Source organism: Orbicella franksi, chromosome 6, assembly GCF_964199315.1.
Source record: "Orbicella franksi chromosome 6, jaOrbFran1.1, whole genome shotgun sequence".
Lineage (NCBI taxonomy): Eukaryota > Metazoa > Cnidaria > Anthozoa > Scleractinia > Merulinidae > Orbicella > Orbicella franksi.
Window position 1 is genome coordinate 27445692 of NC_138150.1, and position 24661 is coordinate 27470352.

The following is a 24661-nucleotide window of genomic DNA, read 5'->3' on the forward strand; positions in this document are numbered from 1 at the left end:
TGTGTTCCGGCACAGCTTCGGCGGGAACCCTTTTGTTGTAAAAGAAAGGGCACATCTCCTCGAACATTGGCCGCAAACGCTCTGGGATCTCTATGCGGACTTCGGCGAAGCCGAACCACTCCCCGGCTTTCAACCAGCGAATCAGAACTTCGGCCGCTTCCGCTTGGCAGTCATCGTCGTAGTGCACGACCTTCTCCTTCCCGCAAGGCATTTCTCTGAGCATGGTCGAGAGATAGAGAGCGCTGGTGTCCAAACCGAGAATCTTTTTGCAAAGACGCGGTTCTTCGAACTGATGCGACCTTATCAGTGTCACACCGGCCTCGTGCCGTCTTGTGAAAACCAGGTTCGGTCCGCCAACAACCGCCCCTTTGAGCATTTCGTAAGCCTCTTTGCTTGGGCTGTAAAAGTCTGCGTCGCGCTCGATTGCCCCTCGGAGCAAATAATGCAAACCAACCCCTGGCAGGCTCACCGCGTCCTTCAGAATGTCGATTCCTCTCTCGGTGTAGAAGCTTTTCATCTTTTCCAGCGCATCGAGGCCGGGAGCGACATCAAGATTGTTGTAATAGCGCAGCCAGTCTTTGAAGGTGCGCACGCCCTTTTCTTTGAACAGCTGCTGGCACCCCTCCCACTCCTTCCACTTGAGAACATATCCGCCCTTCAGCTTCGAATACCAGGCCTCGTATTCTGGGTGCCCAGGGAAATCGAGCTTTTCGGGCGCGTCGAACCATTCGTAAGGGAACCAGGATTTCTCGGACTCACTTCCGTAGGCTTTCACCCATTTCGCGTAGCTCGTGCCCGGGCCCAGATAGTTGATGATATCGAGGAAACGGGCCCCCCAGGTGAGCAGGAACATGGTTTTGTTCCCCTTCTTGGCCACTGACTTTTTTTGATACTTCGGCGAGAGCGCTGGCGAAGTGGTTTTTGATCAGATTCAGGTCGTACGAGCCTGGGTTGAAGCCCACGACAGGGACCTGGTTGCACCATTCATTAATTTTTTGCTGCTGGTCTTTTGTCAGCAGGTGCATGTCTTCTGGCACAAACTCCGCTCTCACCTGGTCCTGGATGTTTTTCTCGCGTCTCTCCAGCTCTTTCAGGAACTTGCGGACCAGCTCCACGGGGTTTCTTTCGCAGATGTGGGTGGGCTCTCTTTCAAGAGTGTCCCCGACGCTCACGGAGATCGGCACGTGCGCGTTTTCTCTCGTATACGCTCCTGTCGGCGCTTTCCGATAGTTTTTGTCGCCATACGCTTCGAAATCGTACAAGATCGCGTGCGGGTAAGTTTTCGTTTGTTTCCTCGGGAGTTCCCCTTTGAGATGCCCAACTTCGTAAGACCAGGCCTCGATAACTTTGTAGCCGCTCTTTCGCAGAAATGCGGAACGGTTCACTGTGGCTTGGTACAGTTGTTCGGCTGTTTTACCGTTTGTTATGACCTCCTGTCGGTTAGGATAACATTTTGGGCATCCATGGAAGGGGCAGCCGTGGTATTGTAATACCGTCCTCGTTTTGTGGTGGTACCCGTCGACAGGAGAAGACTTCATTTTCCCGCCCTCTCGCGGAAGCCATCTCTCGCCCCAGTGCCCGCACATTGCGTGGTGGATGTGAATTTCCCGTCGCTTAGCTTCTCGCTCCAGCCACAAAATCGCTTGCACCGACGCTGAGCCTTTTTGGTACATCACTCTCTCGAAAGCTGTCTCCGGGGCTTCCACTTTGTCCCCGGGCAAAAGATTACCGTTTTTCCCGCGCTGCAAGTTTGATGGTGGCGTTGCAGATGACAAGATTGTGTGAACCTCTGCCCGCAGTGTGTGCATGCATAGGTTTTTGCCAGCTTTGCGATGTCTTTTATCAAGAAAGCGTGGCCTTCGTAGACACTTATCGTCAAAATCTTTTTGAGTTTAGGGTTCGGGTTTATTCTGAGGTGCCAAACCACTTCTCCGTTTTCCAGACGCTCAGGCTCGTAGACACGAATTCCAAGCCAGGATGCGACGGGTAAGCCCTCATTCAGATGGGCTTCCACCTTGTCCAGCTCATCCAGAGACGCTTTTCCGAAGTTTTCTGGAATGGTATTTAGTTTGTAGAAACTCTTGGCGAGACTTCGGGCTTCTTTTGTACAACAATCTGTGCGCGCCCCTCGGTGCACAGCAATGCATCGCCATAGGCACAGGTTGTCGTTATACAGGTCCAAAGATACCATTGCCCGGCTATGGGCAAGGTTGCGCAGCCAGTCGGGCAAAGGCCCTGTTCCCACCAAAGGCTTCCTGTCAAGCACAACCTTCAGGTCTACGTTGAAAAAGGCTTCGAACATCCACTTCGTGTTGGGCCTGTCGGTTTTTTCAAGGTCGAGACGCAGTTCTTCCTGGCGGTTAAGCCATTTTTCCGCGTCTTCCAGTTTGTCAAACCACTGTGAGCCCTTGGGGTTCGAGTAGTACACAATAATCGTTCCATCCTCAATGTTGCGCAACTGATACGCGAAAACGTGCCTCAAATAAAACGACGTGCTTACTCTTTCACGAATCCTCGCCATAAAGTCTGGTGTTAGGTTTCTCCCGAGACGTTTGATAAAGCGCCAGCGAATGAAACGCCGGCCTGTCGTCTCTTTTTTCGCTTCTTTCTCTGCGTCATCGAACAGATCCAGAATCTCCTTCTGGTAGTCTGTCACTGTTCGGGTTTTCCGTGCAGGGAAGGGGTCGTACTCCCTCAGAAGCGCTTGCGCTTTTCTCGGCTTTCTTTGGCGTGGAGGGGCTCTTGGCTGGTAAGGCTTCGGAAGTAGTGGCTTTTGCAGACGCGCCTGCGTTTCCTGAGAAATTGGTTCTTCCAGCACGTTCTGGACAACCTTTCTTACCGCTGGCGCGTTTTCTGCAAGAAGTTGATCGAAATAACGCAATACCGCGGGATCTATTTTTGCAAGTTCTTCTTCTAGTCTTTCTTGATTGTTGTAGGCCATTGTGCCTTACGTTATAACCTAAGATTCATTTCTCTAACTGGTGTGTTTCTTTCTTTCAGCTCGAGCAAAACAAGTTCAAAAAATTTTTTCGCTTTTTCACGCTTGCGGATAAGACGTTGTTTTAGCGCGTTACCGCCGCAGGGCTTGCAGAGACGGTAGTCACACAGAAGACCGACTCCGCAAACTCTGCAAGGCTCTGGCCTTTTCATTCCTTTCTTCAGCTGGTAGTTGTACTGCCCGCAATACGCCCCGTAACAACGCTTTCCGCAGCTTTCTTTCCAGCCCCGCACCAGCCACCCGCACTTGTTTGGCGCTCGAGTTATCCTGGCTCGGGCGGTATAACATCGGGCTCGCTTGTTTCTAATATGGGCTCTCCTTTGTTGTGAGTTGTATATAGGGAATTAATCAAGTACTATTTCAAAGAGGGAGCCGAATTTCACCGTTTCGCAGCCCCCAGGTTCAACCGGCCCGAGCTTGTGAGGGCCGGTCTTGATGGTGGGGCTGCGATAAGGTGAAATAAGGCTCCCTCTGCGAAATGGTATTTGATTAATCCCCTGTATACTACTTACCAATGTCTCATAAAATAACTCGCTTTTGAATAATACTGAGTTTCAACAAGATGCACGAGATTGTGTTACAGATAGTTACCAATGCACTTTATTCCATCTCCATAAAATCCATCTTTGCAAGTGCAGTTATAGGATCCCCGGGTGTTGTTACAAGCAGCATAAACACTACAGTTGTGAGTTTCGTTGGTACACTCATCGATATCTAAAGCAACAAAAGGAATCTAAATGCAAAACGTTTCATTGAAATGGTGTGCTAAGCAAACTTTTCGCCCTGACATAGTGTGTTATTGCCGGCTTACATAGAAGTTATTGCATAGTTATTTCCTCACATACGTACGATATAAAGTAACTTACCAATGTCTGATAAAATAACTCGCTTTTAAATAATACTGATTTTCAACAAGATGCACGAGATTGTGTTACAGAATAGTTACCAGTGCACTTTATTCCATCTCCATAAAATCCATCTTTGCACGTGCAGTTATAGGATCCCGGTGTATTGTTACACACGGCATAAACACCACAGCTGTGTGTTCCGTCGGTACACTCGTCAATATCTACCACAATAAAAAGATTCCTGTGAAATATATGTTTCGTAACGACAATTGTTATTAAATTATCCTGTATTATTGTTCTTATATTCCGTGTGATCTCCTAGCATGAGCTGCCTGCTAAACGTTTTAAAAGCAGAATCCGACAACGGCAGCAGTAGTAATTGCAACAACAACAACAATAATGATAGCAGCAACAGAAAGCCAACTTTTATAGTAGCAACTCCCTGTTTTAAGTTCTCGTTCTTGGTGTTTAAGCCCTTAAAAATTCTTATTGCTAAGTTGAGTAAGACCACTAATAACAAAAGAATGTGTGTAGTACCGTGTTCACAGTCATGGCCAGTAAATCCGGGAATACACAAACACTGGTAATATCTGTCTGTAAAGCCGGCTCGGCAGGTTGCGTTGTTCTTGCAAGGTTTCTTTGCACAAGCATTCTTCAAAGAAAAGAACAAAAACAGCCGTTACATTGACATGGTAACGACACTTAAAAGTTAAAATGATAATAGTGATAATAATAATAATAATAATAATAATAAATGGAGGTCACTGAGTTTGTTTGGATATTTTACTAAAGGGTATTTAGTAGGTCATACTGTTGCTATGGTAACTTATTTTATCATGAAAATGATTACAATGTGTTTACCAATGATTTGACAGGTTTTTTTTTTGTACCATGATTGTAGCAACTGATAAAGAGTGGTTATAATGACCCACCAAAATCTAAGTCTTGTTGTTGTTGTTGATTACCTGGGCTTCGCAATACATATAACTTTCGCTCTTCGCGAGCTCGTCTGAGTGTTCATAAGTAGCGTTATTCAGATCACATTTGTGTCGTCCATTTGCCTCTTCCTTCTTGTTAAAATTATAACTGACACAGTTTGGCTCCAGATGGCATTTCAGTCGGCAGGTATGCTCATTGATGACGTCAGTAGTTCGTATCACGTGATTTTCCAGTCGTTGATCATGGATTGGATCAATGGTGAATCGCAATTTACGACAGTGACCTGAAGAATGAAAATTTTGATATACCTTTATGTTAACATCTAAAATAATTTCTAGCGAAGTCAGTAAAATGAAAGACAAAGACAATAACAATGAGATGAAAAGTGAGTTCATAAATCTCTTTTTCTGTTTGAGTCAATTTAGATGTTTATATTATTTTAAATAACGAGTTATTCCTTGCAAAGGAACTTTAACTTTTTTAAGCATATTTAGGGCGTGAGGCTGCTCTTAGGTTTTCGGGTTAATAAAGCTATTACATGGAATGGTGCTATAAACGAGAGGCAAAAACTCGAAATAAAATATCAAGGCTCGAAGTTTACAGAAGAAGAGAGAAAGGAAGAAAGAAGAAGAAAGAAGAAAATAGAGAAAAATATTGCTCGGGTGGATTTTAACCAAAAACAGATTTTACAAGAGAAACATGAAAACGCGCGGCTTCTGTTTTGGCGATGCGAGAGTTACGGAGACTAGTTCGAAAATTCTTGTAATTTATCGCTACCGAAAACTTAAGTGTCAAAACCACCTGTACACATCTTCCTATACATAGTAATACTTTGATGTTACATACAGTTGCTACCTAAATGAGAAATGTTTCACCACTCTATCGTTTTATTGGATGAATAACCATTGGGCTTTTACAGCCCTCATTGCGGACGCGCTACAGTTTTTTAAAAATATGTTTCATGCCTTAAGGACGTTCGCGCGAAAATTTTCCAGTCGATAGATTTTTTTAAAATGTTTTCGGCAGTCAGTTAATGAGTTACTTGTGGCAGAAATGCGAAAAAAATTGGGGGTCACCGACTTCGTTTTAGAGATAAAGCGGATCGAACACTACCCTGATTTCAAAAATTGGCGCACGTAAATTCAACATCGTCTACAGGGGTTTCTAGTTAAAAACATCAAAGGTAAGTCAACGGGGGCAAACGATCTCAGTCATATTTTGTAGAAGTGGGTCTGTTGCGTAAATAAATCCAAATTTTGCCAATTTTTTCACAAAACTTAACCAGGTGAATGTTGTGAGCATTCATAATCTGCGCAAAGTGTTGGCTGATTAATTATCTTTCCGACCGCGGCAAAGCTATGTATTAATAAAAGTCTCGTCTGGACGCCTTAAATAAGTGGAATTGAGTCAGTCAAGGGTGCTGAAAACTCTCCTTCATCCTTTTGCTAAACGGTAAAAACAACAAACAAGCTGCACTAAAACAAAAATATTCTCGAACATTGATTAAAGACAACTTCACCTTGCGTCTCCGAGATCAAGGAAGCCATCAAGACGAAAATAGACCAAAAAGATACAACGAGCATCTCTAACACGGTCTCGTGAAAACCTCTAAAACGGCTTCAAAATATCACATTCCAGCGAGAAGATAAAACGTCCGGTTTAACTTTGGGTACTATGATGAGCTAAATTTAAACACCTGCATGAGTCAATGATCAGTTTTAACTTGTTAATCTGCTTAACCACCAGCTCCAGAAATAAGCTACAGATTAATCACTGGTGGTCACAGCAACAAAAGAGCTCCTCTGAACTGTGGTTGGTGGATGAATCTTTTTTTGCATGGTAAACAATGCTATGATGTTAACGTATTGTCATGACATCGTTTGTACTCCAAATAAGAAAGCGATGATGTTGCTGAAATAACGTGATATATAGTGTTCTAGAGTTTAACGTGGAAACACGAAATTCCTTATTCAATTTTAGAAAAGGAGACTTGATTAGCGCTGTTACCTGTGTCCGATGAAAAATAAAAAAGCGCGCTATCTCGGTGTCGTCGACACTAGCTGGGCTGTTTGTCGTAATACATCAGTATTTTCATATCATATGCAGGGTTTTGAGAGTAACGCGAATCATGAACTCATTGGTCTCTTTTGTTTTGATTGGTTGGAGAATAACAGAATGACGAATTAAATTCTAATGTAGCTCAAACAAAAGAACTTGCCGCCTCCATTGCCTAATACGTGCAGTAAAATAATATTTGAACATCAGTATTAACAGCAATCCCGAGATCATAATAGGCCATTTCCCAGTTGAGTTTTGCCTCTGTGTCAAAACAAGTCCTCGTGCGAAACCATTTATTCGAAAATGAGTTCCGCCTGAAGATTCACTTTCATGAAAATTCAATTCATCTTCATATGAAAGGTTTTGCACGAAGACTCGTTTTAAAACAGAGGCACAAGGTAACTCTGAAATGGCGCACAGTTGTCACGTAATCTGCATGTACGGCTTTGAATGACACTGGAAGGTTTTTAACCAAAAGAAATTGTACGACTCAGAACTTCCTATAGTGCGGGACAATTTGTGTTTTCTAAGTGCGGCTTTATAATAATCTTTCCTGATTGGAAACCTCGTTGTCCTACCTTTCACTCTTTGCATGGAACGCGTCGCTTCGTATACCTTCCTCGTGGACATTTCACTGTGATCTTTCCCAATAAATACAAAATATGCTGGGTAAACCCTCCACAAATGGCATTTAATTTATTTAATTATTGGATACTGTTACTTCAATTAATTGTCAGTGTTCTCACAAGATCAATCGATAAATGGAACAGAATTTTCCGCACTGAGGCCAACTTTGAAAATTGAACCTTTGGTTAAGATCAGATCGCCGCACATGGGCAGAGAAGTGCAAGATATACCGTTTATACCATCTTATAACTTTTTTGACAAAATGATAAAAGCATGAAAGTACTTTAACAAATTTGAATGGACATGACAAAGCCCCCTGTTCAAGTTAAGTGTAAGTTAAAACTTCCTCTCGGTGGTGTGTTAACGTTTTAATGAAGTGACTTATTAAAACAATTTTATTTTACCCCAGACAGTTGATTAACATTTTACCAACAACAAATTTTGGCTCAGTTTAGTTTTCCACACGGTACGTAAAAGTAAAAAGAGCTATAGGAAAAAGAAACTGGTAATTATTTCAGCTTAGTTTTAAATTCATATTCAAAATTGTTTTCGCCAATGACGGAAATCTACCCCAATATTCGATAATTATTTATTTAACATCGCCTAACTAAAATACTTAATTTAAATACAAGAAAATTTATTAGGTAGGGAGACCACTACAGCGTAGCCAATTACAGTGGATCTCAGGGTACTGATAAGAATTAAATTTAAGCCACTCATATATAAACAAGGAGAATCAAAAGGAAACAAAACAAAACATCAAATGGCTAGAAACAGCCCGACGGCGGGCACAGAAGAGACCTCGCTGTGTTGCTTCTGGGACATTTCGTTCATTTGGTTACTTAACGACCCTAAACTATCATCATTGAAAAACAGTATTTTTAGATTTCGCCACCGACTGCATTTGCTGCCTTCAAATAAACCTTTTATAAAAAATCTCTTTAGGTGTTCGTTAAACGCTTGAGTTTGCTTACCATTAAATTCTTTGCTGGTAATATCAGTTTTTTTTTTTTTTTTTTGCTCTTTTGAGAGATGAAAAACTTTGAAACCATTCACTGGTTAAAAATGTTTAGAGCTTCGACTCCTGCAACTGCCGCCTTCGACAGGTGCAATGATAAAAAAGCGATGAAAACGGATCTGGAATAGAAATGCTATGAAAGACTACAACAGAGTAATATTATGGATATAAATCTAAGAATTTGGTTGAAAAAAGTGTTCTATTGTCCTAGAAGTAGGCTAGAGTCGTTGCAAAGTCTGAAGCTTGTCATTTTATGCTAGGATTCCAGCTACTTTCTAATGACGATAATAACATGAAAAAAGTTCATATACATGGTTAGCAACTCTACAGCTTTAGGCCGTTGCAGTTTCGCTGTCACGATTTTTAACATGCCTTGCTTTGTACCCAAGTAAGTTGCAAATTTACTTGTGACGCTTTAGGCTTTTTTAGGTGTTTTTATTTTTCTTTTGCACGTAGAAAATTTTAAAACAGGTGAATATTGTGAGCATTCATAATCTGCCCAAAGTGTTGGCTGATTAATTATCATTCCGACCGCGGCAAAGCTATATATTAATAAAAGTCTCGTCTGGACGCCTTAATTAAGTGGAATTGGGTCAGTCAAGGGTGCTGAAAACTCTCGTTCATCCTTTTGCTACACGGTAATAACAACAAAACGAGCTGCACTAAAAATAAAATATTCTCAAACATTGACTGAAGACAACCTTACCTTGCGCTTCTGGGATCAAGGAAGCCAACAAGACGACAGCAAAGCAAAAAGATACAACGAGCATCTCTAAGACGGTCTCGGGAAAATCTTGCAAAACAGCTTCAAAATATCTTATTCCAGCGAGAAGCTAAAACGTCCGGTTAAGCTTTGGGTACTATGATGAGCTAAACTTCGACACCTGCACGAGTCATCAGTTTTAAATTGTTAATCTGTAAAACCACCGGCTCCAGAAATAAGTCACACATTAATCATTGGTGGTCACAGCAACAAAAGAGTTACTCTGAACTGTGGTTGGTGGATGAATTTTTTTTGCATGGTAAACAATGCTATGATGTTGACGTATTGTCATGACATTGTTTGTACTCCAAATAAGAAGGCGATGATGCTGCTGAATTAACCTGATATATATTGTTCTAGCGTTTAACGTGGAAACACGAAATTCTTTATTCAATTTTAGAAAAGGAGACTTGGTTAGCGCTGTTACCTGTGTCCGATGAAATATAAAAAAGCGCGCTATCTCGGTGTCGTCGACACTGGCTGGGCTGTTTGTCGTACTACATCAGTATTTTCATGTCATATGCAGGGTTTTGAGAGTGACGTGAATCATGGACTCATTGGTCTCTTTTGTTTTGATTGGTTGGAGAATGACAGAATGACGAATTAAATTCTAATGTAGCGCGAACAAAACAATGCCGCCTCCATTGCCTAATACGTGCAGTAAAATAATATTTGAACATCAGTATTAACAGCAATCCCGAGATCATAATGGGCCATTTCCCAGTTGAGTTTTGCCTCTGCGTCAAAATGAGTCTTCGTGCGAAACCGTTTATACGAAAATGAGTTCCGCCTGAAGATTCACTTTCATGAAAATTCAATTCATCTTCATATGAAAGGTTTTTCACGAAGACTCGTTTTAAAACAGAGGCACAAGGTAACTCGGAAATGGCGCACAGTTGTCACGTAATCTGCATGTACGGCTTTCAATGACACTGGAAGGTTTTTAACCAATAAGAAATTGTACGACCAAGCACCACGTATAGCGCGGGAGAATTTAAGATTTCCTCGTGCGGCTTAACAGTAATCTCTTCCCTTTGGAAGCGTCATTTTCTCGCCTTTGACTCTTTGTAATGAGCTAGCCTCCTCGTTGCTGACCTTTTCTCGTGAACATTTCTCTATGATCTTCACAAAATAATACAAAATATACTATGAAAACCTTCCACAAATGACAAATAATTTATTAAATACTGTTATTACCGTTAACTTAGTTTTACTGTTGTCAGTGGAACAGGTTTTTCCTCACTGAGGCCAACTTTGTCGGATCATCGCACGTGCGCAAAAGAGTGCCGCACGCTGTCTGAAGAAAATTTAATCCGAACCTTCAGATCAGGAGTTCAGAGTGCAATAACATAAGGCCGCTACCACCCTCAAGTTTGTGCAGGCTATAAATTACAATAAGAAAACGGTCAAAGGGGAAACAGTCAATTTTTGGAGCCATTTAGTTTTCAGTACAGCAATATATACCATTTCAACTTAGAAGTAAGTTGAAATTTTATATTCTCATTGGTTTTCAAATACAGTCGAAGATCTCGTAAGCGACCACTTCGGGTATTTGGAAAAGTGGTGGTAACTAATGCTGATCGCTTACGAGAACTTTAATCTAAATAGAATAAAACTTGCAAAATGTAAATAGCTATTGAAAGTCAAGGAATCACGATTACCACTTCATATGTTATATCACTGTAAATTTGATCACGAAGTGGTTATTTTATCACGGTGTTGACTTACGCAAATCACACGCAGGCGAATCAGGAAAAAGACCAGCTGGTAATTGCCAAAAGTGGTCACGGTCGCTTAGGGAAAGGTCACTTTCGAGATCTATTTATTACAGTGTTTGGGTGACAGTTCAAACGGAGTTTTACAACGTAGGTCACGACCAGAGCTGGTCGCTTAGAAGAGCGGTCTTAAGGAGAGCGTCGATTGTATTGAAGTGAGCGAAGTTACAAGGGTCAGCACCCTAAAATTTCAAAAACAAATGACTGGACAACTTTTTTTATTGACAGTTGCATACAGAGTTTCCAGTACTAGCTATGATGGTGTTACAAGTTACTATATCGTTTACACTATTTAGCGGGAAAAATTTCAACAATTCATTCGAAACCAACAACAAAACTGAAAGCCTAGATCTAACGTAAAAATTAAAACAAGCGTCCACTTTGAGACTTACAAGTAACCCTCGTGTAGAGATCATTTTTAGTCCAATGAACTTAACAGCTTTCAATTTTGTCAGTTTATGCCTGGGTGTAAACAGATTCTTAGATAAATAAATAAAAGTAAAGTAAAAGTAAATCTTATTTATAGTGGTCATGCACTTAGCTATACAACCACTAAGCTTGCCTAGTTTACAAGCATGCCACTAAAACAAAGGAAACATATATTTCAAAGAACACTTTTTCCTCCGCGACACAGCAGGTAATTCTAAGCGGGCAAGATAGCCCCAATCGCAGCACAGGATCCGTTTCATCTTGCCCTAAATCATTATAAATTATGATAATGAATAATCTAAAATCACAACGAAATTCTACCGTCACTCCATAAAGTTCTGGGCTGTTTTGTTTGATTTCACTTATTTTTTGTAGCTTTCCACTTTAAGTTCTCTTGTTGGCTTTTGTCCTTCACTTTGTAATTTGAAAAGTCTCAAACTCGATCTACAAAACATGAGCCCTGAAAGACACCTGTATACAAATTGAGTGTCTTAAGGCCACCTATCAACTTCTCCCTACTACTACTGAGAAGTGCTCAGGGACCAGTGAGGAGAATTTATGTATTTATATATTTACATGGCTAGGTGCTGTGATTGGCGTTATCTTGCCCGCTCGGAATTACCCGCTGTATCCCGTAAAAAAAAAAAAAACAGTGTTCTTTTTTTCATATAATAAATCCTTTATTGACCAAGCTTGTTCGGTCAAGATGCCTGGATATTTACCTCGTTCATTTTTGCGTGTTTATATATCGACCTCGACTTCGTCTCGCTCCATAAACACGCAAAAAGGCCGACTTGGCCAATATTCAGCCATCTTGACCTCACGCTTGGTCAATAACCCACATATATTGCTCGACTTCACACTACATCATTTTTGGAGTTCACTAAGAAGAATTTCCTTATTCAAACCTGATTTTTGATCCAGTTATTGAATATTATATCTTAAGAAAATCTGCACCGCTTCATTACCGTTAAAAACTGCCAAAACAAAGTCACTAACGTTACTCTAACATCAATCCCAAAACGGCCAGCGTAATACCTATGTATGCTTTTGTAAAGGAAACCTAAAAAGTGCTGCTAGCTAGATTGGCACTATTCCGTTCATATTACAAGAGAGATGTTACTTTATGCAAAACAAATCATAAAGAATACATGTATTCATGCGTTAGCTAGAACGTGGCATCAACCGACCAGCAAGTCTACACGAATTATTTCAAGTATCTCCGAGCAGACCAAGTAAACACGGCTTATGTGGACTGGTCAAAAGAAAACGACCCGTTTTATTTCTTTGGAGAACGTTGAAGTTATCGAAAACTCAGCGGCAGGAAATAATCTATATAAAAATTAAACGCACAAAACGGAGATATACCAAAGTACTTTACCATCAGACTTAATGGAAAAAGCATTTTACCTGCAGCAAGTAATCCCCTGTGCCTATATATGTCTGAATTTATGAAAACCGTGTTAAAGACTTTGCACCAAAATAGCGGGCATGTTTTTGAAACAACGGTTAGAAAATGTACATAAATATGGCCATGTCGAACCGAGAGTGCTATGTACCTCGTGTACTCTTAATAGAGTCCATACCATGCCTATACAAGCCTTTAAAGTCGCTGCAAATGAGTCGAACGAGCCAAACAAAACTAAATTAGAGCTTAAATTGATCATTTGGTTCGCCGCGGCACTAACTTAGACAGGCTTAACCTCTGCGATTTCACCTAAATGACCTCACTATGTCTTTACTGTGGGTTAAATTAGCCAGTCACGCTAACAAGAGCATGGTAAGCAGTGGAATCGGTTATTTACCTCTATATTTCAGCCAAAAAGTAGCCGTTACGTGACATTTCATTTCAATATCTGACCGGATTCGCAAAAACATAGCCATAGAATTTGACTTGTCACTGATAATCTATTTTGCTACAATTCTGTCCTAGAGCTAGCTTTCCACGAGGCTTATCGTAGCTCAAATAGCAGCAAATAACTCTCCTGTATGCCTTTTGAGGCCAGGAAGACTAAATTCACCGTCTTTTCGTTGAATCATGAATTGTACAATTTAATTAAGAGTGCTTTTAACATGAAATTGGAGTCTAAATCAACACGGACGTACAGATATCAAAACCGCGGCGGAGAGCTAAGCTATCGCTTTCTAAAGGCCTGCATCGTCCTAAATGGACTGAACAAGAGCTTCCTACATCGAGAATCGATTGAACTTCAGACAAACTAGGCCATAGTTAGCAGTAAGCGAACACTCAACATGTTGTCGTTACGTGAATTATTACCCGGAAGCCACGCAAATAAATTTCTTCCGCGCTAGCGAATCACAGACAGTTCTGATACTTAGCTAAGTCGAGAACGCCTAAAATTGATAAAACAAGGAAATTCTACTCACGATCAGCGCTTGAACTCATGTTCTTCTCTCTCCTCGTGGCCATGTTTTGCTCGCAAATAGCAATGTCCCGGATGTACTTCAATTTTGTCGAGCGCGGAATGGCACATCCAGATTTCAACAGATTTAGCTACATCAAAGTTCAAAGCAAATGACGCCAACAGCAGCTAGAAATGTCTCGTTCATTGCACGTCTAAGCCCTAAATTGATGTGGCGAAAGATTTTTGCTGTCTAAAGCAAGCACAACATTATCGCCACAGGGCAAACGGCCTTCTGTTATGGGACTAAATGTGACCCGTACAGTTTACACATGTCCTCAGGCCCGCCTCAGGTACGATAATGGACGACGCTTACTAGCAAATCATTAGACTTGGGCCTTCACTGGACTTAATGATGTCCTCGGGCAGACTTCCTTTACACAGCAAATACAGAACGCTAATCGGCCGCTCCTTGTCAGAGTCACCGCGCGAATTGAATTCAGACGAGTGTAGCCTGGGCTAAACTTAACGCAAATTAAAAAGGGGGGTGGGGGGTCGATAAATAATGAAAAAAATACCTAAATAAATGAAACGGGCGGCAAGGAGTTTCTACATTTCATGCTAGGTAAGATTTACAAGCTGCTGTCATAGCGAAAGCAGAAAAAAAAACACAAAGAAATGAAAAAAAAAAAAAAAAATCAAAAAACACCTGATTCAGCAGGGCGTTTGAGCATACCTAACACCCAAAAAGCTGACAAAATCCAAGGAAGGGCCTTTGAACTGCCTTATGGCGCGAACGCATATTTACACAAGAGAAAGTTAATTATAAAGTTAATCCTTCCTTGGATTGTGTCAGCTTTTTGGGTGTTTGGTATGCTCAAAGGCCCTGCCTGGGATCTTATTACAGCTTATTGTTTAAGGGCCCCTCCAGGGATTTTGTTGTTTGTCAACCCTTTAATGTTCCAAAGGCCTCGATTTGGGATTTTGTTATTAACCTTGTCCAGCGTAAACGTAGGTTTCTTCTTTTTTTTTTTTTTTTCAACCGCTTATCTTTGCAAACTATTTTTCCCGTTATATTTACCGCATTGCAAGAGTCCGTTTTATCTATTTTAACTCTTTTAGTTTTTAGCTTGAATTTAACCTAGTTCTGCAATTATCACGCTCTATAATGTAATTTATGCACAGTATTGTATTCTTTTCGTTTGGTCTATTAATTATCACCCTGTATGACGCAATTTATAGTACAGCATTGTATTTCTCGTTTGGCATTTTCTTCCTGTATTGTATTAATCACGATGTATTAATAGCACAATATTGTATTTTTCATTTCGTTACGTAATCTCCCACACTGTAACCGTATTTAAACTTAGTTTTCGTCCTTTTTCTCTTGTAACTGATGAAGGTCTAAGACCGAAACGTTTTTCTATTAAATTTTTAACTTTTTAACTTTTTTTACCGTCAGAAGTTGTCCGTCCTTGCTTTATCAAACGTTTTTAAATTCATTTTTGCGGTGAGGCTTGGACTGTGAATCTTCATTGATCCTCCTGACGCAGTGGCATTCTTTGTTGGCTTGAGGCATTTTATAACCGTTTATATATATATATATATATATATATATATATATATATATATATATATATAAACATTGTTAACAAGGAATTTATTTAACTATGAAATTGAGTAATTATCAATGATGAGGACGAGTTAAAGCGGGCCAGTTAAAACAATCAATAGCAAATATAATTACAGCTGCATAATATTGTTGTTGTGTACGGCTCGTTTTCTATTTTTTCTACAGTAATGTAATGGTTACCAGGCCATGACCAGCTGTATTGTAACAGCAATCATTTTGCTGATCTTTCCCAACATTATAAGAACCTCCCCCTCCTCCACAAGAATCATCTACATATTTCCCATCTACATCTACATATTTCCCACTGCTTCCTCCGGAATACCCTCCACCACCCCCTCCACCGTAACCCGCACCACCACCACCACCAAAACCACCAGAACCGTCATTAAGAGATCCTACGAAACTCTGTCCACCCACTCCTCCTTGAAGAAATCCTTTACCCCCTTCTCCACCCGTAAGCTTGTTGTAATTGTTTATCTCAGTTCCACTTCTTCCACTGGAGTAAAAACCGCCGCCGCCACCACCTGAAAAAATAAAATTAGCTGAATCATTCCCATTCGTATATTTAACGATTCTAAATTTAGCAGTGTCATGCAATGGAGGTTTACCTAAAAAGATTATCCGGTTTGTCCACGCACCATAAAGAAGGAGGGTTGTCAAACTATCATGATATTTTTTGTACCTTTCAATAACAAGTGAACAGTTGCGTTTGTTGTTGCTGTCAACCAAATTTTCGACAGTTTCCGACATTTGAAAAGTGTATTTCGACAGCTAAAGTTGAACTCCCGATGAACAAATGCTTTTCCCAAACATGAAGAAAGTTTTGAGATAGATATTAAAGCCCATGAATCGACTGAGGTCTAATGAAATGTGTGTTAGGGAAACTGACTTTGGTGAAGTGAATATAATCATTCTCATTTTTACTCTCACCTGACGGCTTATCATCACCAATCATTGCACCGTGTCCATTGCTGCCTCCTGACCATGAGTTGTACCCAGGATTCCCTGACGTCTCTGTGCTAGCATCACATCCCTGGTGTCTTGATGTCACAGCTCTGAGGCCTTCACCTCCTCCAGCCACTATCAAAGGCGTATCGCTTCCTCTCACGACAAATGTTCCTCCACCACCTCCAGAACTCCGGATCCTTCTGTGGATTCTTATTCCTCCCTCTTGACCAACAAGAATTTGAATCATTTCTCCTCTGGATAAGTTGAAAGTGCCAGTCATTCTGGCACCTCTTCCTCTGTATTGGGCGCTGTCCTGGTGGTTATCATACCCCCCTGCTGCTCCTACTGCTTCTATTCTGTATTGACCAGTGTACGGCACAGTCCAATGTTGAATACTGCTGGACAGTGTAACTTGACCGTCATGATCCTTATCTGTGTAGTGACTACGGAGTGACGTTGGACCACCTTTTTTACTCGCTCTGAGACTCGTAAAGGTAGCATTGAATCCTGGGTAATTAAGGAACATCAACAGTCCGAAGTTCAGGATTGGTAACAAATTATGTACCTAAAACCTGTAGTTCTGGCGCCAAATTGCCATCTAACGTTAGAAATCTGGCAAGACCCATAATTTGTTGCAAGTAAAGAAAAAAAATAACATCGTAATTGACCACTTGCCAAAAGGGCTTTTCAGGGATAGTCGGGCTTTTTGGAAGACATAACCGAGGTACCGAGACCAAGCCCAGCTTATGGAAAGGGAAAAAATCTTGACCACAGGAACACCAATTAAGACCAGTGCCATAAAAAATGAGTCGGTCGCGCTGCCTCAGTAGTAAAGAAAAGTGAAAAAAATGTGTTGACGTTTTGTACCAATTTACAGTCACTATTTTTGCCTACGTGCGCCAAAATAGATCTTTTCCGTATTCCAATCAAGCGGTTAGGTTAGGTTTTGTAATGTTCTCATTTTGGTTATATGGCCAACCAGGTGTGACAATATGATTCAAAATGACAGCGCTCTGGAAAGAGCCCAAAGTGATTTGAAATTTTCAAATAGATTTAAACATTTAAAATGCACAAATATATCTTAAACAATTTAATGAATAATTTGTTCAACAGTGCAAGTTTTCTTTAAGTTGTATAGTACAGTTCCTGAACTCTCCTTTCTTCCCGCCTCATATAGGGGCTTAATTATATGGGGTGGGAAGAAAGGAGAGTTCAGGAACCGAACTGTAAGTTGTAGTTTTAAAAGTCTAACTTAAAAGGATGATACAACTAGGGCTTTCCACAAGTTGCCCGCAATTTCTCAAAAAGTTACTCAAAAGTTGCTCAAAACAAGTCAAAAGTTGCTTTTTCCAACGAAACTTGCTCAAAAGTTGTTAAGAAAAAAGACAAACAAAAAATTCTGTTGCTCTCTTCCTTTATTTGGTCTGATGCAAAAATATGCAAATTGTACGACAGAAGTAAGATTTCTACGCATTTTTCTGCAATTTTGCGGCGTAACCAGCGTTTCTAAATAACTTTGTCCTCAATTAAAAACAAAAAATGTATGAGTAAAGACTAGGCATCAGTAGTAACCTTGTAAAAATTCTTCACCTGAGACACTCGAGTCGGTCGAGTGTGAATCTTCGCCCGCCATTTTGAATTTTCTTCAGAAAAATCGCTGACCTAGCAGTCCGGCTCCATACATCTTGCACCCATGAAATGGCCCAGAGGGAGGGGAATATGATCTAGCTCCTTTTTCACAGAAAATTCATAAATTGTCTGCTAAAACATTGTGAAATATGGAAGTAAGGCCAATTTAAGCACTAAGTCTCCTCCGATTTCTCAGAATTAGTAGAAAACTAGAAATTGTTCAGAATCCAAAAAGTTGCTCGAAATACAAGAAGTTGCCAAAAAGTTGCCGAACAACTTGAGGAAAGCCCTATATACAACTAAGACATAACACTAGCCGAATTAATTTTGGAGACGGAAACTGTGTTAGAGGGAAAGAATCAAGTGAAGAACGACGACTAAGTCTCAAATTTATCGGTCTATTGTGTCGTATTTAACGACGGGAAAATCTGACTCGTTATTGACGGAAACCATCCAGAAAACTAGAAATTTAGCTATTGGCTATTTCCGAGTTCCCTTTTGCTTCTGTGTCAAAACGAGTCCTCGTTCAAAAACTTTTATATGAAAATGAGTTGATTGGCTTGAAGATGGTGGCCCAGGTCCAAATGATAGCCGAGGCCAAATCTCGTTATCAAACAGAGCCAACGGGCAGCTCGGGATGCTTTTCCACCCGACCAGAAACACCTTTCTGAATTTACGGAAATTTTCGGTGACGAAAGGAACAGCATTTAGAAAATTCCTCAATGAGAATTTTCTTTCCACTTAATTTTTCTCCTGAAATTTCCTGAATTTTCGGTTGAATGGTTCGAATGCTGAAAATTAAAAAAACGTTCGGATTTTTCTGAAACATTCCATAGAAATTTCCATACCATCATTACCCGTTTGGAAAGTTCCCGAATTTTTAATTGAATGGAAAGCGTCCCACTTCCGCGATAGAGCGGTAACCTGGCCTCCAATCGTTAAGTCATCGTCCCCAATTACAGCGGGCATCAATACGCATGCGCCATAATTTGAAGATGACGTAGCACCATGATGTACTCTAATAAACAGACTCCCACTTAGATAAAGAGCTAATTGTTTTAAATATCAAAACCGGTAACTGATCTGCCATATCTGGCTTTTTCAGGTAGCAACAACGGCTCGCGTCCATCTCACACTTGTAAATATCAAAATTCAAATCGAGCAGTCAAGTTGTATTTGTCATTTACAGTTCGTCTTGTGTATTGCCCAATTTTCAAGCTTATAATTTCCTCGCTGTGGTTAATTAAAACACATTACATATAGCAATAGTTACCAGTGCAGTTTATTCCATCTCCATAAAATCCATCTTTGCAAGTACAGTTATAGGATCCCCGGGTGTTGTTACACACAGCGTTAAGAGTGCATCCACGATAGGACCAGGCAGGGGCGGCACAAGCTATCTCACCGATTTTGATGAAACTTGGCCAGTTTGAAGGGGTCCACCCAAAACTACTTCAGTCTAAGTTTAAGGAAATTTGGTCAAAACCGGGGGGAGTTGACCACCCCCTAGTCTTTTTTTTACAAATATGACCAAAAATCACCAAAAAAATGGTCAAAAGTATAAAGCTCTACCGCTATGAGAATTCAACCAAATCTTTTCAAATTTTAAGTGAATGTTGTCCCACCCAAAGACAATCTGTTGTCTACGTTTCGTTCTTCTACGACTAATTCCTATTACACAAGTGGTCTCATCCAAGACCCCCTTCTCATCTAATAGTGAAAACTGTAAAAATACGCAAAGTTTAGGCCAAAATATCTCCAATGGCGGAGCATGCTTCACAAAACGGAGCATATCGTCTAAAAGCTGGAACTTCATACTAACATTATCTGCAAAAAAATCTTTGGGCACTTACTGAACTATTCCACAGGTGGGCTACAAACACTTCGTCCACCACAGGGTACCCGCGTCAATTTTTATTCATTATAACGCGCAAATTGTGTAATAATGACGCAGCAACAGACAGAAAATGCCACGAAATGGTTACACACCTTACACTTTAATGAAATAGAACCATTTCTATCTAGTCGCTTAAAAAAGAAAAATCCGCCCACCACAGGGTACCCATCGCCGTCAATATTTTTTTCATTATAACGCGCTAATTCTGTAATAATGACATAGCAACAGACAGAAGATGCCATAAAATGATTACACACCATGCACTTTAATAGAATAATAGAACCATTTCTATCTATTCGCTTTAAAAAAATATTCGCCTACCACAGGGTAGCCACCGCCCTCAATGTTTTTTTTTTTTTTCATTATAACGCGCTTAGTCTGTAATAATGAAGTAGCAACAGACAGAAAATGCCATAAAATGATTACACACCATGCACTTTAATGAAATAGAACCATTTTTATCTAATCGCTTAAAAACATATTCGCCCACCACAGGGTAACCACGTCATTTTTTTTTTTTTTTTCATTTTTTATTATAACGCGCTTACACAATATAAACTTTAATGAAATAGAACGATTTCGAAGGCCCATGAAAATAACAATCGGCGGCTTAATGATGGCCTCTATATTGTAGAAGTGAACTACGTGACAGGACTTACTCTTCGCTAAGTCAAACACGCGTGTCCGGAGAACACTATCAAAATGCTTACAATGTCTGTATTTAAACGTTAGAATGACTGTACAATGAAATTTGCTTTTGTTCGTGTACTAAGGGAATAATACATTTGCTTGAAACTTGCACGCCTGACATCGCATGATTCGCATCTTGATACAGAAAATGTTATCAAAAAGTCTTCGCTCTATTGAAAATAACTTGATTTGCTTGCGACTTAATGTTGGTTGCCTAATACGCCTAAAAAGGAGTAAAGCGGTTGGCTGTAAGATAATCCCTGGAAATTACTTCCTGGGAAGCGCATACATCTTTGTAATTTGATAGCTTGATTCGATCTTCCACAATAACTACAAACAGAACAAACTTTCGCCCTAAAAATACAAATTGATGCGCACGAATCTACTTGCTTTTTTTTTTTCTTTTTAAAATTGGAGTATATGCATAAAGGTCTGGCGATACTTAATGTTGAATTGGGGCTTAGGATATGTAATAGACCTAATAGGGCAGATACATCAAAAGGTTGTTGAGATTCACAGACTTTCTATAAATAGACTGTTGGTTGCAAAAACGCGTGCACGTGCATGGATGATATTTCAAAGTGTTCCTCACGGCTGCGCCGGTCAGTTAGAGGCATACGATGCAGAGGTGAAAAGGTCTCTCGTTAAAACGATGTCGCAGTTCTCTTGCTCTTTTGCTGTGCACTGTACTAGTTCGTGTGATGTATCAACTAGATACCCCGATCGTACGCAGTTTTTTCCTTTGAATTCTTGCTTCAGTGATGTAAGGGCGCACTTGAGAGAATTACAAATAACACAATCATGTGTAGCCTCTGAGAGAGAGCTGATACTTGCTCGTGTCGGTTTGTTTGAGGAGGGTGAGGATATGGTTATTTGCCCAAAGCATCGCGCTTTACATGGAGTAAAATATTGTCCTTCAAGAAAGTGCCAGCATCCTCTGCATGGTCGCTGCAAGGGTAAAGTATCCAGAGGGGTGAATTTGAAAATGTCGAAAGAGATAAAGGAAACGTGGGACGTTTTGGTTCCCGTGGGCTCAGGTAAGCGTGATCACTGAATGTAAATACGGTAATTACGCATGCTTTGGTTTCTTGGTGATTTCGCCCCATGTAAGGGAATCAAGACCGTTTGGATTCTGGATTCCACCCAGTGGATTTCGGATTCCAGGTATTGTATTCCCCTTTCTGTCAGTGGAACTTGGCTTCCGAATTTCAATCGTTAGTGGGATTCCGGATTCCTTGAGCAGTACTCCAGATTCCACAGCCCAAGATTCCAGATTCCACAAGAAAAATTTCACGGATTCCGGAATCCGAATTCCCTTACACAGGGCGAATGATTGACTAATACACTAGTCTAATCAATTGTTTTATTAATAAACGCAATATTAGAGTGGGAAAGGATTTCTTTCTTTCTTTTTTTTTTTGTGGGGAAGGGGGATGGGGGAGGATGGAAAATCTTGTAAGAAATTAGTTTTGAGTTATAGGGTATGATATTTAATTTCTTTTTGTATGTTAGCTAGATTACCTTCTAACAGGAGCCCATGGTCATAGGCTCCCGCTGCTAATCGATAATTTTTCTTATGAGGGGCGTGAGGTAGGCCAACTCTCTCAAAAGCTGCAATGACTATACAGATTTTTTTTCGCTAAATCTCAGGGCGAGGCCTTCTAATATAGAGCATGGTGTCAATTACGAATTAGTGTTCTAGGAAGGGGCGTGAAAATGAGCGCCTGGTTAGTCCATTGAAAAAGTGAGTCAGTTTTTTGGTTAAAATTCTCACCGGAATTGGCGCTACTTATAAATTTAGCGATGGCCTACGCCGGCCTATGACACTGCGCGGACTTCTAGTATTTTCTAGGGCACTAATCACTAATACCTACAACAGGGTCAGATTTACGGCCTCATTTTCAGAAGCAGAAGTTTCGGTTTCAGCAATATTATTCTTCTTTAAAGGCGGGGCCCTCTGGCCCTCTTTTGGCTAGGAATGGCGGCACAAACCTATTTAGAATCTAGCCCGGTAAAATCCCTCCCTCTAGGATACATTAGAGTGCCTAAATACATGCAGGCAAGCTGTTTATTTTTCGGTAAAGGCTCCAAACAATTTGATCTATCCAGCCTGTTACTACAGACTAACAACCCATAATACAACCAAAACTCATTTTAGGTTTATTCTTGTACGCAGGGGTTTGTAAGCAATGCCGTGGTGCCCATCTCAAAAATGCAGGTTCTACGGAAGCGGATTCCAATGTGCAAGATTCCGGACCGGGGTCGACATCTCACCTAGAGCCTCAGATTCACGAACCTTCATGTTCCGCGGAGTTCGCAGAGGAAATAGTAGAGCTACCACAGTTACCGCCTGCTACAGAAGAATCGGAACAATTATCTGCTGCCTCTGTCCATCACGTAAGATTCCAAGAAGATCTCATTAGTGAGGTAAGTTCCTCTTCGGCAGAGCGTGAATAAATTTATTGATTTCAGAGGAGTGGGACGTTTGCGTCACTTGCTTTGTTGTTGTCAGAATCCACCGATCTTTAGCACAATTCAGGGAAGGAGGGGTTGTTGCTTGATGTATTGTGCAAAATGTTGGTTCTAACAATTATTTGTATGGACTTTGAATAAGCTCGGGATTCGTTAAAATTGGCTGTTATTACTGAGGACCATTATAATTATGGTTGCATCATAAAATTTTCTCCTCTCAAAGAACGCCTGTCTTCGGAGTATGCTTTGCAGTCGTGGTTTCGTATGATACGAAATTGCTTCGTGTTGCTCGCAATTATTTATCGAACTTCATTTGAAGCGTATCGCGCGAAATTTGATAAAATTTAATCATCAGTAACCCTTATCAATTACTATTCAAAGCGTATTCTACTCCTGTCATTAACTTAAGAGAGGTTTGAGCAGATTCGTATAGCGTTCATAAGCATAGCCAACGGGCGCAAAGCATAGCAGCCGACAGGAATTCTTTAATGTAAAACTTGTGGTGCCAAATTTTTTCTTACACGCTGACTATACGGTAACAGTGCCAAAATGATGGAATAATTAGATATGTCCTAGATAAGGCTTTTTTCTCTTCCAGCATAGCGACTGCAACTCTGATCCCTGCGACCGCCATTCAGACGCTTTGTCGCGGACGTCGTCTGGATCCCAGGAGTCTCTTGGCGCAGCAGAGACGTCGGCAGAATGGCAGCCCACCCCTCAAATACAGCACCGCCTTTACTACCTTAATAATTTCCTCAGAATGGCTACTGAAGGCAGGGTCAGCCCGGTGAGGTCACAGTGCCAATCTGACGTTCTTATCATGTCATCCAAAACCAAGTACTACTACCGGAAAAAAGCAGAACAGGCTATTGAAGGCGTGCTTGAATCCATTGCCCCTGGCAACGCCTCCTGGCTCTACCAGCAAGTCATGCAACGGCGCACCCGTCTACAAGTGGCCGAGGGTACAGTAGAAGACACGCTGGTTGCCAGACTGGTGACTTTGTATGAGGAGGCCGCCTACTGGTACACGAGACAGCAGATCCTGTCGCTTTTCGTGACCGACTACTCGAAGACCGAGCTACTGGCTTTGATTCCGGGTCTCTCAAAATGGAGAATCGACGAGGCAAGGAAGCACGCTTTCCAAACTAAGCCCGGGCAACCTATTGACCCACCAAGGATCACTAGATGCCGCTTGGATGCTGTCAAAGTTGACCACTTTCTTGACTTCTTGTCCAGTCCATCATTTCTTCAAGATGTTGCATATGGCACCAGAGCTCTTAAACTGGAGAGCGGCCAGAGCTTAGAAATCCCGAACATGGTGCGCACGGTTATATCCTCTCACCTAGTGCGCATGTACTTGAACTTTTGTGCAGAGTCCAATTTTGAGCCTCTCAGACGCTCCACGCTCTTCAACATAATCAAGGTATGGATTATAAAACGTTCGTAAATTTTGATCAGGGTTAATTGTAGTAGTGGTGTAGCAGTAGACGCTTGCGTTTAGAAATAATATTAGTTTAAAACCGAAGTATTTTTGTTTCTGTTCAGGTTTGTGGGGCTTCACTAAAGAAATCGTT

At 40.9% G+C, this 24661-nt stretch overlaps 1 protein-coding gene and 1 pseudogene across 1 annotated transcript in view; both read right to left on the reverse strand.

Moving 5' to 3' along the window:
* Positions 1-9258, reverse strand: part of LOC145488937 (uncharacterized) — a 59000-nt gene extending 49742 nt beyond the window's left edge. Inside the window, exons 1-3 of the mRNA XM_081467792.1 lie at positions 9195-9258; positions 4812-5068; positions 4384-4498 (exon numbers count right to left, since the gene is read on the reverse strand). Of these exons, the coding sequence (XP_081323918.1) occupies positions 4384-4498; positions 4812-5068; positions 9195-9258 (436 nt within the window). The remainder of the gene's footprint in view (positions 1-4383; positions 4499-4811; positions 5069-9194) is intronic.
* Positions 9259-15537: 6279 nt separating this feature from the next.
* The window catches only part of LOC145490567 (uncharacterized), a 59045-nt pseudogene continuing 49921 nt past the window's right edge, over positions 15538-24661 (reverse strand).